Source organism: Martes martes (genome assembly GCF_963455335.1).
Source record: "Martes martes genome assembly, chromosome: 2".
NCBI lineage: Eukaryota > Metazoa > Chordata > Mammalia > Carnivora > Mustelidae > Martes > Martes martes.
The window spans coordinates 38,313,362-38,328,769 of record NC_137889.1 but is presented as its reverse complement, the minus strand read 5'-3'; the positions used below and the strand labels follow the sequence as shown (position 1 = coordinate 38,328,769).

At 45.4% G+C, this 15,408-nt stretch overlaps 1 protein-coding gene across 1 annotated transcript in view; it reads right to left on the bottom strand.

Annotated features, from left to right (window-relative positions):
- CHRNB3 (cholinergic receptor nicotinic beta 3 subunit) overlaps nt 1-11,829 on the bottom strand; it is a gene marked incomplete at both ends in the record, with an annotated part of 28,421 nt that extends 16,592 nt beyond the window's left edge. The window contains 3 exons of the mRNA XM_080797348.1: nt 1,056-1,100; nt 2,150-2,301; nt 11,775-11,829. Of these exons, the coding sequence (XP_080653474.1) occupies nt 1,056-1,100; nt 2,150-2,301; nt 11,775-11,829 (252 nt within the window). The remainder of the gene's footprint in view (nt 1-1,055; nt 1,101-2,149; nt 2,302-11,774) is intronic.
- Nucleotides 11,830-15,408: the final 3,579 nt, after the last annotated feature.

Genomic DNA, 15,408 nt, shown 5'->3' with positions numbered 1-15,408 from the left:
CGGAATAGAGAGTAGTGAAGATGATAATTCTTTAACTCTGACCAAAGTTTTTGGGTGGGAGAAATATGACATAAAGGAAGCCCAGGGAATCTCCCTACAGGCTCAGTCCTCTGCCCCTATAAACCCTTAGCAGAATGGAACAAGGTCTCCTGAACCTGAAGGTAATTAACTTATTTCAATATAAATGAACAAAAATAGAGTGTATGTATGTTAAAATTCAGTGAGATATTTAAGATTCCTCACCAGGAAGACTTTAAGTCTATGGGAGATTAGGTAATAACTTGGACATTCAGGGAAAAAAAACAAACAAACAAAACAAGTAATTGCTGATGATAGTAACAACAAGCAAAAATAAACGAGACCAAACTTTCCGCCTCCTATCAAAGAAGTGTCAGTATTTTCTCCTTTCCATTACCTATGCAAAATTGGGCTTTGAAGGGTAGTTATTTCCTGATCACTCTAGGACGAGCTCCTCCTAGGATGCTCCTGGTTTTAGGAAACAGGGCCCAGTTGAACTAAAAGCAAGCTCTCTAAGCAGGGAGTTGAACCCATTCAAAATGCCTTTTTAGTTATACAGGGAAAACATATTGTCATTTTGTTTCAGTCTACACTTTGTTCTGAAATTGATGGTGAGAGGCCTTCGGCCCTCCCTGTTTTTCTTTCTAGGGAGCCATGGGAAACATTCCTCCCACCGAGGACCAGTAGGGATGACGGAGAATTTAAGATCGCTGATTGCCTGTTCCAGTTGTGGTACCTTAAAGAGGGGGACAGTGGCAATCTGGAGCTTCCCCCCTTTCTCCAGGTAGCCAGGGAGCAGGGCCGAGGCCTCGGTGTCAGAGAGTCCCCTCCAGGCAAGCCTCTGAGCTTCTAGCACCTGCTCTCCAACTCCCACAGAAGAAAATTAAGTAATGGACCCTTCCCAGCCATTCCCAAATATCTCCCCGAGGAATGCAATATGCTCTGTAAAATAATTGTTTTTCAAATGGGTGTCTTTCTAAATAGAAAAGCATGGAAATAATTAGGTTAGCAGATATAATGCTTAGACCGACAGTTACCTGTTTGAGCCACACATTTGTTGTCATCAGCTGATTCTTTTCATCCTAAGAAAGTGACAATTAGGAAGATGTAAATTCAAGTAAATGAAGTTGTCTTTTAGATTTTTTTTTTCTTTTGTCAGAAAGACCTCTCTGACACATACATTTGAGGTATTCAAAGTATAAAGGATTCTCAACTGAAACAGTTAAACAGCCTGGGATCCTAAAATACTACGCATATTTTCCTTAAAACAAAAAAAATAATAATTAAAGCAAGTAGTAGTTCATTGTGGTGATATTTATCTAAAATTGCATAACCCAGAAAGCATGGTAAGGTGGCAAAGAAGAATGAGTATGAACTAAATCAGAGATTGGTTTCGCGTGATTTTCTAGAAGGAATCCTTGGGCATTGAGTCAGCTGTGGTGGGTGAGTGTGTGAGTGGAGGGGATTGGGGCAAGATGGGTAATTCTGGAACTCGGGGGACCACAGCAGGATGACTTTGCAGAATGGGCTTGTTAAAGTTTACTGATTTCCCAGGATGCCAGTCATGGCAGAAGTGGGAAACAGGAACACTTTGAGCGGAGAATGTTAAGGTATGGGTGGGGCAGGGGAAAATGCAGGGTCCTGAGGGGATTCAGGAGGGTCATGAGCTCAGCAGGCACTTACTTGGGTGCCAGCATCATCTGCCTTCTCTCCCTGCTGGCATCCCCCCACTACCTCTCATGCAGTCCAGGTGACACCGACTTGGCCTGGGGAACAATGATGAGCCCTGGGCTCGATTCTACCTTCTCTCCTGCCCCTCGCTTTTCCCTGGGTGCTCGTTCTGGTGCTCAGCCAACCTGCCAGGGACAATGCCTGTCCCAGAAACCACATCCGCCCCCCCCCAGCAAAATGTTCCACACGAATAGTGCTGCAATGAAAATTTACTCCACGACACTTCTCATTCCTTCCTCGGGTCATTTCACTGGCCTCTTGGGGCAGATTTTCTCTCACAGGAAGCTATTTTTAAAATGGAAATGGCAGCCATGGGGAAAGAAAACAAAATGAAATCTTAGACTCACAAACAGGTTAAGGAATTCATGTTCTTTTCAGCTTCGTGCCAAGGACTACTCACCACATCTACGAGCTGAGATATTTTCAATCCGAAATATACTTTTATGGTGTCATTAGAATTTAATACAGGGCGCACCCATTTCTGATAACCTTGGAATAAGTGTCTGAAGAGGGCATCTTCACTTTCCGCGATTGACCGGAATCCTGTGGCAGCTGTAAGAATCATGAGGGAAACCCGAATTAATGGGAAAGTCATAATGGCTGGCTTAGCATCCCACAGCTGGAATCTTCATATAGTCTACACAGCCTGGTGCAGCAAAGGCAGCTTTGAGTGAACAGGGGTTCTCGAACCATTCTCCATGCCCACAACACAGGGCTGAAAGTTGACTCTATGCTTTACCCAGAACATGGCTCTCTCACAGGGTTTTCCCATCGTGAGGTGAGCACCTTCACCACCAAAGAATCACTTACAGCCACCCACTTACCCTCTACCTCACATCTCACCTGAGATGCCACCTCCTCACAGACATGGTCTCTGTCCATGCGCGATTGTCCACCACCGCACCCTCTTTGGCTCCCTCATGTCCCTTGCCACAATGTGTTGTGAATTTGTCATTGTCTGTCCTTCCCTTGAGCTCCATGATGGCAGGCACAGTATCGATTTTACTTGATGATGTTTATTCAGCACCTGGAGCAGTGCCTGCCCACAGCACATACCCATGTTATATCTATTTAATGAATGAACCAATGAAAGGAATACGTTGGAGCCATTTTCCACGCATTTAGCACATATCCATGGAATACCTACCACATCCCGTGTGTTATACGTTCCCTTGCCGTCTTCCTGAGAAGTTTTCCCTTATAAAGACCTTCCCTGGCCAATGACCAGGTTCTAACACTCTTCTCTACACCTCCACGTCTGAGAGCCTAAGAAACGCCCTAGTTTCAAGCTTTGACCCACAGGCTAAATAAAGAGTCTAGAGTCTAGAGATAAGTTTCATATCTTTCCAGTGTTATCCTACCAAATTTAAAGCAAGGAAGCTTTGCGGTTGTCGTTTTGAATATAGCCCCTCTTGTATATTCAGCACCCTATTAATCTCCTAAACAACCCATTCTGCACTGTGTGGTTTACCAAAGAGAACTTTTTTTCCCACTGAGAGACACACGATGGACAGTGATCCCATGCAAGACACACCCCGAAGTTTCCCTGATCAGAATGTAAAGATTATTAGTAGGAAGAAGAACGAACATCCCCTGTATGTGCATAGACCTTCAATTTACTCAGGGAGTAGCAATTAAAAACCCACTCTTTCGGGGCACTTGGGTTGGCTCAGTTGGTTAACCAGCTGTCTTCTGCTCAGGTCATGATCCCTGGGTCCTGGGATCAAGCCCTGCATTGGAATGCTTCCTGCTCAGTGGGGACCCTGCTTCTCCCTCTGCCTCTGCCTGCTGCTCTGCCTACTTGTGGCCCCTCTCTCTATCAAATACATAAATAAAATCTTTTTTTTTTAAAATCCACTCTTCTTAGATGGAAGTATAATTAATGTGCTGTTTCAGGTGTACAAATAATGACTCAACAATTCTATACATGACTCAGGGTTCACCACCATAGGTGAAGTCACTGTCTGTGACCAAACACTGTTATTACCACCTTACTATATTCCCTATGCCATACTTTTCATCTCTCTGATCTATTTATTCTGCCACTGGAAGTCTGTCCCTCCAGTTACAAAATAATGAATTGAAACCCATTGTTAATGCTCCTAGGGGGCGAAAAGAGGTGTCCATAAGATGGGTTGCATACTTGGGTTGCCTCCCCCTCCCATTAGCTTCCTCTCTATAAAGCATATTAAAGTGCAAAGGGATGGAGAGAGATGGAGAGAGCTGTAACTTATGTTTGTGCTTAGTTATTTAAAAAGCCAACTGTTCTAAGACTTTGCAACTTGAGCTGTTCTCTGCGAGCAGAGCTCCGCTAAGGAGCAGGTCAGCTGGGTGGCCGCCAGGTAAACTCCCTAAAACCTTACTGGAAGTGTAGGCGAGGGTGGGAGTTGACATTCCCTGAAGCCTTCTGAGGGACGGGATAGACTTCATGAATTTCCCTCCCCCACATCTGTCTTCACTTCTTTCAAAATCCTTCACAACTCTGATTATTTCCCACCGTCCCCATTGGTCCCACCCAAGTCACAGGGTCATCTCTCGGATTCACGTGTTGCTTCCTCATCGCTTCCACTCATGCCCCCTTCACAGTCGATTTTCTGCTCAGTTCCAGAGCCATCTCTTACCAGCAGAAGAGGACTATTTCAGTTCTGCTCAAACCCTCCAAGTGGCTTCCCATCAAACCTAGAAGAGGGACGATGGGTGGCTCAGTCAGTTAAGCATCTACCTTCAGCTCAAGTCATGATCCAAGGGTCCTGGGATCGAGCCCCACGTCGGGCTCCCTGCTCAGCGGGGAGTCTGCTTCTCTCTCTTCCCTCTGCCTGCTGCTCCCCCTGCTTGTGCTTGCTCTCTCGCTCTCTCTCTGACAAATAAATAAAATCTTTAAAAATAAATGTACATCCCTTCATTTAAAAATACTTAAACAACAAAACAAACAAACCTAGAGGACATATCTCTTACATGTTCTTACTGCTGTTTCTCAGGCTGTGTATGGCCCCTATCCTCTCCCACTCCTCCCTCAGCCCTCCTCCCCAGGGCTTCAGGCCCAACTGCTCTTTCCAGAACATGCCTGTGTACTTCTGTTTGGGGCAGGCTCTTGCCCTGTAGAGACCCCATAACCACATGCTTATTCCTTCATCATATCCTATTTTTGCTCACATGTCATCTCCTTGAAGATGTCATTCTGGGTTATGAAATCTAAACATCCCTCCTCACACTTTATCCCCTTCATGGTACTTTATCTTGCTTTGGAGCACTTGGACATATTGTTTGTGTCTTTGCTTATTGTCTGTCTGTCCCATGGGAAAATGGCAGCTCTGGGAAACCTTCCTCACCACTGCCTCCCAGCTCTGTGGGGCCTGGCACATTGTGGTTGCTGAGCCAACACTTGTGCAGCAATGCAGTGAGCTACTTGGTTTTTGTTTGCTGAGTGATATCTGGAGAGTTTGGGCCAGAGCTGAATTACTCAGGAGAAGAGAGAGGCAGGGAGGCCACAGCTGTCCTCCCTTGGCCTTCCCCTGTGTGAGCAGCCCTCCAGTAAGAAGAAGAATATTGGGATGCCTGGGTGGCTCAGTGGGTTAAGCCTCTGCCTTTGGCTGGGGTCATGATCTCAGGGTCCTGGGACCGAGTCCCGCATCGGGCTCTCTGCTCCGCGGGAAGCCTGCTTCCTCCTCTCTCTCCGCCTGCCTTTCTCTGCCTACTTGTGATCTCTCTCTGTCAAATAAATAAATAAAATCTTAAAAAAAAAAAAAGAAGAAAAATATTGTTTCATGGGCACCATGGCAATGACTGTTGGTTTTCTGCTCAATAGCCCATTTGCCCCTTCTTTTTCTGTAACAGATGCTAAATTTATTCAGGATAGCATGGCGCTAGCTTAAAATGTTCCCTTCTCAGGCTTTCTTACAGCTAGGGATAGCTATGTGACCTATACATTAGCCACTTCAGATACAAGTAGAAGCTGGGGTGAGGTTTGTAGGAAATACTGTTGAAGAGGACAGACTCTGTCCGACCTGCACCACTCACATTTCCTCTTTTAACCTTTGCTGTCTCTCCTTCCAGACTGGAGCTTGAACACAGCATCTAGGGATTTGGCCACACAAGACTGATGAAAGCTTCACGTGTAAGATGGTGGACCAGAAAGACAGTCCGAGCCTGGGTCCCTGAGAGCACTATAGGACGGCCAACTAGCCCAGGACTGCCCACCTCCAAATTTCTTGGTGTGTGAGAAAAGCAGCCCTCCTTTTGGGATCGGCTGTTATAGCCACTGTTACACCCATCTGAGTGCGGTCCTAAGGGCTGAGTGCCAGAGTTCTGCCCTCCCCGAGAGCCCCTGTGTCCCAGCTCAGGCCAGTGAGAACTAATTATTTAAGACATGTCTCACAATGGATGGAGACCCTCCAGGAAGGCTGAGAACAACTGAGGCTTAAGGTCTGAACCAGTGTGCACGTGCACACACACGGATACACACACACTCATATGGACGTCATAGCTTGGACAACCCTGCCATTATGATTCTGGACTTGAGAGAGCAGTCCTGACAACAGAAACTGTACCTTTGAATTTCCTTTCCTGGCAGGATGATTTGACAATTTGCAGGGAGCTGGCATTGCCCATGGGGAGGGATCTTCTAAAAGGTTGACCTTGGCCATCCCCAGCACTTGCCACTTTCCAAGCTACACCCTCGGTGGCAATGGCGGGATCCCTGCTCTTTGCTGGGCTCCAGAGGGAAATGAGCAGATCCGCTCTTTCAGGGGCCTTTGTATGTTTTGCCCACTCTGGCCCGCATCAGAGGGTGAGCTGCTGTCTGAATCAGGGAACGGGAAGGGCAAATCTGTGCTGGCTGTGATGGGCCGAATACTTCACATTCCCGTGTTGAAGCCCTGCCCCCCGGTGTGACTGTATTTGGAAACAGAGCCTTTAAGGATGTCACTTAGGTTAAATGAAGTCATCCGTGTGGGGCCCTACTCCAAAAAGACCGGTGTCCTTAGAAGAAGTGGAAGAGACAGGAGAGAAGCTCTCTCTGTGCGCGAGTGAGGCAGAGCCAGGTGAAGGCGCCGCCACAAGGCGGCTGTTTCCAAGCCAGGAAGAGAGTTCTCACCAGGAACCGAACTTGCCGACACCGTGATCATGGGCTACTAGGCTCCAGCACTGTGGGAAAATGAATTTCTGTTACGCCCACACAGTCTGTGTTGTTGTGTTGTTACGGCAGCCTGAGCACAAATCTGTACGACTGAACCAGACCTAACCAAAAAAAAAAAAAAAAAAAGAAAGAAAGAAAGAAAGAAAGATATCCAAAAGTTTAATGCTTTCTGCCCAATATCTCCAACCTACCTCAACTTCCCCAAATTAAGCCCGAAGTCATTGATGTTATTGGAGCAGATGCAGAGACTATCCCTGCAGATGTTTCTGCTTTGTCCTTCTTGTAAAACAGAACGTGGTAAGGAAGGGAAAGCGCTTCCCCTGTTGAGCCTAGGGCCTCCGTAAACACCCGATGATGTTTGGTGAAGGAACAAATGCGAAGACGTTTTACCAGCACTTTCCATGCACAGAGCAAGGAGGCAGAGCGAGCCCGGCTCACTGCTCTAGAGGGTGTAGAATCACAGATGTTCTCCGGATTTCCAGGACAAGCAGTCTCTGTTTTAAGGAACAAATGGTTTCTTGAAATGTGTGTAAACCAAATTTTTGCAAATGGGCTTGTATTTTAAACAAATTCGACAAGACTGATACTCTAAGATCTATCTAGGCAATACACCAACGAGTTGAGGAGCTGCTCTCAGAAGCTGAGTTGAGAAGCCGCTCTCAGAAGCTGAATGACTCCCTGAGCCGGTGCTTGCATTTCCCAGAGTCAGCTTCCGGAAGGCTAGGGAGGGAGAGTGTGTGTGCAGAAATAATTACAGCATGGAAGAGGAAGGACAGGTGAAATGAGGAAGCAGTGAAGGCAGTGCAGCTGGAAAGGACTTGTAAGATGATCTAGGTCCCTCATTTTACAGATGAAGATCCTGGGGTACAGAGAGGCCAGTGACTTTTCCAAGGTCAACCTAATTAATGAGGGGCAGTTGTAGTTTTCTGACTCCCACGTTGTCGATCTTGCCACCAGCTCATCCTCTGGAGGACTGAGGAGGCAAAAGACTATTCCCTGTGCTGTGGTCTCCTTACTTTACAGCCACATAAAAACTTCCAACAATTCGCGTCCGTGAACACATATTCATCGTTATTGCTTTTCTGCCGCTGTGCTGCTGTTAGCATTGCGTTTACCAAAGTGCTTCACTGTTGTTGAAAGTGATCTATTGCCAGGAAGAATGATATTCTAAAACCAGGTCACAGGTAGTGTTTGGTGGTAGGGAGACACTCAGCAATGGTGATGGTGTCCCGTAATCCTACGCAAACTCCCTCTGCTGCAGTTGAACTTGGCCCCAGGGGCCTCTTGGATGGACACTGTGGTCACTCTCCTTGGAGGTGGACACCCTGTGCTTTACAGTGGGAGTAGTCGTACTTCAGACTTGATCATGGTCTCCTCACATCTCCTTGCATTAAGTTGTGCTTTGCACCCCCTACACACACACACACACACACACACACACACACACACACACACGCACGTAGTCTAAAGCACATCTCCAGAGGGTGTGTGCCGGCTGTTAAAGTTTATCACCATTGCTCTCCGAAATCCCAATTCTCCCCGCTTCCTTCTCTCCTTCTCTCTACTTAATCTTCATCTCATTTTTTTCTTTGTCAAAATATTTCTCTTGGGACTCCATAAGCCACTCTGCAGGTGGAGGACAAGAAGAGGGAGACCCAGAGGGAGAGCACATGCAGACGATCAGGTAGAAGGAGAGCTCCCTGCCTGATTGGAGTAATTTCCTCCATGGGGAACTCAGGCTGGGAAAGTGCTCTAGGAGGGCACTCTGCTCTTGGCTCTGGATGCTCAGTTGCTGGCCAAAGTTGTCACTGTTAGAACGAGAATCCAACAAATATTTATTTAACACTGAGAGCCACCGGACTCAGATGTAGAGACATGAGTTCTGGTCTTGTTTCCAAACCAGGCGATCTTAATTAAGCAAAGCGTTTAACCTCTCCCAGTAAAAATAGTTTGTGGATGATTGGTAAACACTTACTAACTCACACGCCCTACACTTCTAGGATTTCATGTCCATGAAACAGCCCCAAAATGCCCAATATTTGCTATTCTGAACACAAAACAGAGGCAACGTTTAAGATGTAACTTCAGGAACTTCTCCCCTGGCTGCCATTCACGGCAACAGAGGAGGCATCAGGTAAGGAAACTAATGCTATGAAGAGATTAGACAGGACTCACTCCCCACGAGGAGGTTAAGACTCACTCAGCCCCCGTAAGTGGGATCAGGAGAGATTGGATAGGGTACCCATACCAGCTTCAGACAAGAAATTTTTCTTTGGGACCTACAACTTGAACTTCCGGCCTCTTTCTTCTTCTCCTTCTTCTTCTCCTTCTCCTTCCTCCTCTTCTTCCTCCTCTTCTTCCTTGTCTTCCTCTTCCTCTTCCTCTTCTTCTTCCTCTTCTTCTTCTTGACTTTATTTATTTGTTTGACAGAGAGAGAGATGACAAGTAGGCAGAGAGGCAGGCAGAGGGGTGGGGGGAAGCAGGCTCCCCACTGAGCAGAGAGCCCAACTCAGGGCTCGATCCCAGGATCCTGGGATCATGACCCGAGCCGAAGGCAGAGGCTTTAACCCGCTGAGCCACCTGGGCGCCATCTTTACTCTTCCTAACCATCTTTCCTTTCCTTTCTTCAGGCTCTCAGACCTTCTGCTCTTTCCTCACCCAATTATCAAAACCACTTTCTGCAAAATTTTGACAAGTTCATGCATGTAGAGGTATAAATAATGGATAAGACTTAATTGATGACAATTCACATGCTTATTTATAGTTTCACTGATGACAACATCATTGCTTATCCTTAGCTAAGAGAGTAAAGAAGGAATTGAAGACTCTTAAACCTCAGCAAATACAATTGGGAGAGACCCGTGTTTTGTTTTGACACCTCTTGGTATATTTTGGTTTTGTCATTCCATTATCACCACCTTGTCCAAAAAAATCATGCCACAAATATGTTGGCCTCTGGCGTCAACACACAGAACTAGCCCTCAGGTTGAAATAAATAATAAATATTGAATGGATTCTTGCTAGTGTGAGAGTTTATTAGAATGACTTTGTTTTTTCCCCTTTTGCAACCCCCATGCTGGAGTCATTCCTAGGATACAGTAGATCCTCAATAAATATTTATTGAATGAATTCATACACGTCATCGTGCGGTAAGAGTGATGGGAAGATGACTAAGACACAGTCCCTATTTCTGGGAGCAGACACAAACACACAAAGCATGAATTAGCAACACAGGAAATGTCACATGCCCATACACAATCATCCTTTCCACCAAAACCAGAGATCTAAAAATGAGGGGTTGCCCCTTGAAATTTGGAAAAGGTAGCTTTGGGTAACAAAAAGAAACTATTTCCTTTGCAAGGAGCCGCAAAGGTAAAGATCCTCAGGAAAGGTGGCACAGATCTAAAACCAGACATAGACTCAGTGGGATCTAGAAATGTTCACGAATGTGAGAGTGACTATAGGCTGTTGCTTTATTATAGATCTCTGACTGATGCATACAGCACAGTATACGTTCCCAAACTCTCGCCCTACTTGATGGAGAACGAGTCCCAGGCTCCCTTCCATTCCCAACTTTCTTATGTAACCATTGTTGTGCAAGGAAGAGGGTGCACAGGTGAATGAGAGGGTTTATGCGACCACCCCTGCTAACCAGTGAGATGATTTCCCTGGGGGAAAGGATGCTGAGAATCCATTCTTTCAAAGTAAGCAGAACAGTAAAGGCAGAAAAACATTAGACTCGTGGATATTAATTGCATGCTAAAACACACAGAAGTTGATTATCATTTTTATGACTGACAAATTGCATTTCAGACTCCAGAGATCAAATTTAGTGATACTTGAAAGTCGGTCTGATGCCATCGGCCCTTAGAAAGGGCTGCTTTTAAGTCCTCAGTAGGAAGAAAGGCTGCATTTTTAAAGATATGATACTGTTCAGGTGTGTGTGCCTAGATTTGAAATCTAGGATTTATTAAACCTAAGATTTACTTCAGGACCTGGGTGAATCTCAGTCGGTGTCTCTGGTGCCCCCTCTGAAAGTAGCAATAGTCAAACATGGCAAAAATACTAGGGAGAAATAAATGCAAATTGCTAATGGGACAGCAGGGTTTTCTCGCCATCTGGCTCCTGGCTCCAAGTGGTTTCCACTGAGAAGCGACGAGCTTTATGTTCTTAAGTTACATAAAAAGGGAAATGATTCCCAGACCCACTAGCTGGCAGCAGGTGCAAATGACCATTTTCCCCTAAGCTTGGCAGTTATTTTCTCCCTCTTCTCTCTGTCTGTCTGTCTCTCCCTCTCTCCTTTTATTTGCCCTCTTTCTTTATTCACAATTCTCCGACTTGCAGGTGGATAATAGTCACAGAAAACTCACACACGTTCATAGACTTTTGATGTCTATTTTTGTTTAATCGTGATATACTAACGTACTAAATATACCTGCACACAAATTCCCTCAGGTTTGTGTATAGATCTATAGGCTACATTGGATAAAATTAAGTACCTACACACAGATGTAATGATTATTAGTAGACACGATATAAAAATGCTGACGGAGTAAATTCCTGTGCCAAATATTTTAACAATTCTGAGAAGCATCCAATGCTTCTCAGAATATTTGTCCTGCTTTCATATCTTCCTACCAAGTCCATGATTCAAAAAGAATAGCCCAGAAAATGACAACAGCTTAAATATGCTGGAATCCATAGGTACGATTTCTTCAGCAATATACAGATTTCCTAGAATCACTCATTACAGCCACATCCTAGAGGTTATCCGAAAGGTATCTATACGTTACATTTTGTAATTTTAACATTATCAACACCATATTTCCACCTCCCATGCTTAAATCAATCTGCAATGGTGAAGTTTTAATTTACTTTAACTTGAGCTTACCTGAGGGAGTGACACCAAGGACGATGAACGCGAGGAGAAAGCCTGCCAGTCTCATGATGTCAGTTTAGGAAAGATAACTCCTTCCTTTTAAACAAGTATTTCCATCAGAAAAGAAGGTTTTGAAAAGGAAATGCGGTGGTTCAAATCCGAAGCGGAACCCAAGAGGAAAGTAGACACCTGAAGTGGGATAAGGGAGTCTCAAACCACCTCACATCAGGGCGATGTTTCTCAAACTCCACTTCATTGATTTCCAGTCAGCTGTCAGCTCGTGTAAGTCTAAAACATAGCTCTGGGTCCTAACTCCTGACTTATTAATTTGCTCTCTCACAAAGCGATGCAGGGCAGAAGAGAAAGGTTGAAGCTAGACAACTTCTGATGCTCTGTGGTATTTTTCTCACAGTTGGAGATCTGAGCAAAGGAGAAAGACTGCATTTTATCACAGGCAGCACGGACGTTAAAGTTTCTCACACATAGTTGTTCCTTCCTTGTGTCTTCATGTTGGACTTGGAGCTTCAGAATAATGAAATATGAGGGGGTCCAAAAGGTACAAAATCCCTGTTAGAATATAAGTCATGGGGATGTAACGTGCAACATGGCGACTATAGTTAATAATGCTGTAGCATATTTGGAAGTTGTTAGAAGAGTAGACCTTAAAAGTTCTTGTCACAGGGTACCTGAGTGGCTCAGCTGGTTAAGCGACTGCCTTCAGCTCAGGTCGTGATCCCAGAGTCCCAGGATCGAGTCCCACATTGGGCTCTCTGCTCAGCAGGGACTCTGCTTCTCCCTCTAACCTTCTCCCTCTCATTCTCTCATTCTCTCTCACACATAAATAAATAAAATCTTAAAAAAAAGTTCTTGTCACAAGAAAAGGAATCTTAACTATGTGTGCTGTGGATGGTAACGGCACATAGTGTGACCATTTTCCAAAACATCCAAATACGGAACCATTATGCTGTACACTTGAAACTAATACAATGTTGGATGTCTATTACACAGCAATTAAAGAAAAGAGAGAGAATAATGAGTGTGTCCTTTAGCTCCCACATCTAATGGTTCTCGCGTGTCTAATGTCAGAGTATCCTTCTACAGGAGAAAGTGTGCTCAGAGCTTGGTCTTGTTTTGTTTCCCTCACGGAACTTGGAGGCTGAAAATGTTACCCTTCCTCTGATTCACTTTCTTCACAGCGGATCAGATTTTCATCGAGTTCTGGGCTGTCCACACCCAGTGGGCCCCTCAGAAATGCAAATCTAATGAATGAGCAAGTGTAAGTGAAGGTGGGAACAGGTACCTGACCTGGATGGGGACCGAGCACTGGGGCAACGAGCTCCAGGGCGCTGAGAACCGCACTTGGACAACACTGACTCCATCTTTGACCCTCCATCTGGATGCCGCTGGCTCCATCTTTGATAACTATCTTCTGACCACACCCCCTGCCCTTCACTCCATAAAATCTGGGGATGAAGAAATGGGTAGCTTCAGAGACTAGGCCGAGCATAGGGGTGGAGGACAGCAGCGTAGTAGCCTGGATGGTTCGTCCATTCGCTGCCCTGATTGCCCCTGTCACTAAGCGACCCCGAATAAAACTCTGTGCATGGAGTGGCTTGTTTTGTTTTTCAGTACTAAAGTGCCTTCTCAGTCTGGAGGATATATTCCTGACCCTCCTCCCCTTTCTAACACTGACCTAGTCCAGTTTAGATTTTGCTTGATGTTATCTTACGAGGTCCCCACTAGGTGCCATTAGCAATTTTCAAACACCACTCCCTCTCGATAAGGTACCAATATATAATCAAAAGGGCCCTGGCTGAGAGGGGGGGCTCTGAGCCCTCCTCATGCCCACCTCCCTGATCCTCTCAGAATGCCCAAGGATGGGGCTGTGTTCTTTTATCCCTTTATATAACCACTTTATCTCTGGTGCCTTTCGCATGAAATGCTGAAGAGCGTTGCTTGGAAGAAAGGAGGAAGGAAACAATCAGACATTGATTTCCTATGCATCTGAATTGTGTTCCAGGCCGGCTGTGAATTTACAACTGTCTCAGGAATAAATGAGCCACTAACCCAGAGGTGCAGGAAGTATCACCTTTCTTTATGTCAATAAATCAAATAAAATTGAAGCCTTCCATTCCAGGGAGCAGGCAGAAAAATCAGTCTCAATCCTCTTGCGTTAGGGTAGCGCAAGAATTGGGAAGGCTTAAGTGGTGCCCTCGATAAGGGCAGGCCCTATTGGCTCCAGTCCGTCTTGACCACAGCAGATGGATTGGTGGCCAGCCCACGTGGTCCCTTGGAAGTGGCACTTGTACTACCCTTTACTTGGCTGAATGCCCAGGATTCTGCCAGGACTGGAAGTCTGGGTGATAGAAGGCCCCCCTTTCTGAGCATCCACGAAGCCACTGCCTCCTGAGGATGGCCACCTCCACTGGGGGCCACCAATGTAGCGTGGTCCTGGCTGCTGGAGAAACTAGCCAGCCCCTGACTCCTTCTGTACTTTTGCAAAGTTCTCACCTATCTCTCCTTGCAGCTCCTTTTCTCCCTGAAAAGACATTCCTCTTGGGATGCTTGGGTGGCTCAGTAGGTTAAGCGGCTGCTTTCGGCTCAGTCATGATCCCAGTGTCCTGGGATTAAGTCCCACATTGGGCTTCTTGCTCCATGGGGAGCCTGCTTCTCCCTCTGCCTCTGCCTGCCACTCTGCCTGCTTGTGCTCTCTCTCTCACTCTAACAAGTAAATAAATAAAATCTTAAAAAAAAAAAAAAAAGACAGTCCTCTTGTCTCTGTCCCATTCTACAAACTGCAAATAATCTCTTCAGTGAGTTTAGACTGAGTGACAGCAGGTATCAAATAAACAAGAAGAGAAGCTGTCTTTAAGCAGCTTCTGCTCCGGGTCCCTGCAAACATAAGGAGCCCAGAGCCCATCTCCTTTCTTGGAAAATGTAGGAATAAAATCTACAGAGAACAAAACACAAATCCTTACCTCAAAAAATCATCCTGTTTTGAACCAGTGTGCCCATGTTCCCTCACCCATTCTGCAACCAAAAATAAACATTAGTTGGGCAGCTGCCTGGGCTGTGGTGTTGGGTCTATCAAAGCAGAAATAATCAGAGGTCTCCATTATCCACGGAGTTAAAGTTTGCAACATAGGACCCCAAGCAAAACCCCTCTTCATCCATCACTGACCAAATACGCTCCATGGGAAGAGTGAACTCACTCATTCTGAGGCTCTGGAATGCTCTCCAGACACATACTCATGATAGTCACAAAACCAGAACTGAACATGAGAGAAAGCAGATGTGTTTTCAACTGAAGATTTGAAAAGTTACGATCAGTACTTTTTATTATTTATTTACTATTTTCAAAGATTTCATTTCTTTAAGTAATCTCTACACCCAACGTGGGGCTTGAACTTACAACCCGAAGATCAAGAGTTTTGTGCTCTATGGACTGAGCCAGGTGGCTCTGATCAGTACTTGTTTTCATTGTGAAAGTAGTATAATCCTAACTGTAAATTTAAGAACACTTACGATTCATCTTCCTAATCTAACCACCATCAAGATCTTGGTCTACATACACACACACACACACACACACACGCACATGCACACATACAATATTGCGTAATTTTTGTCTACCTGATAGACAAGT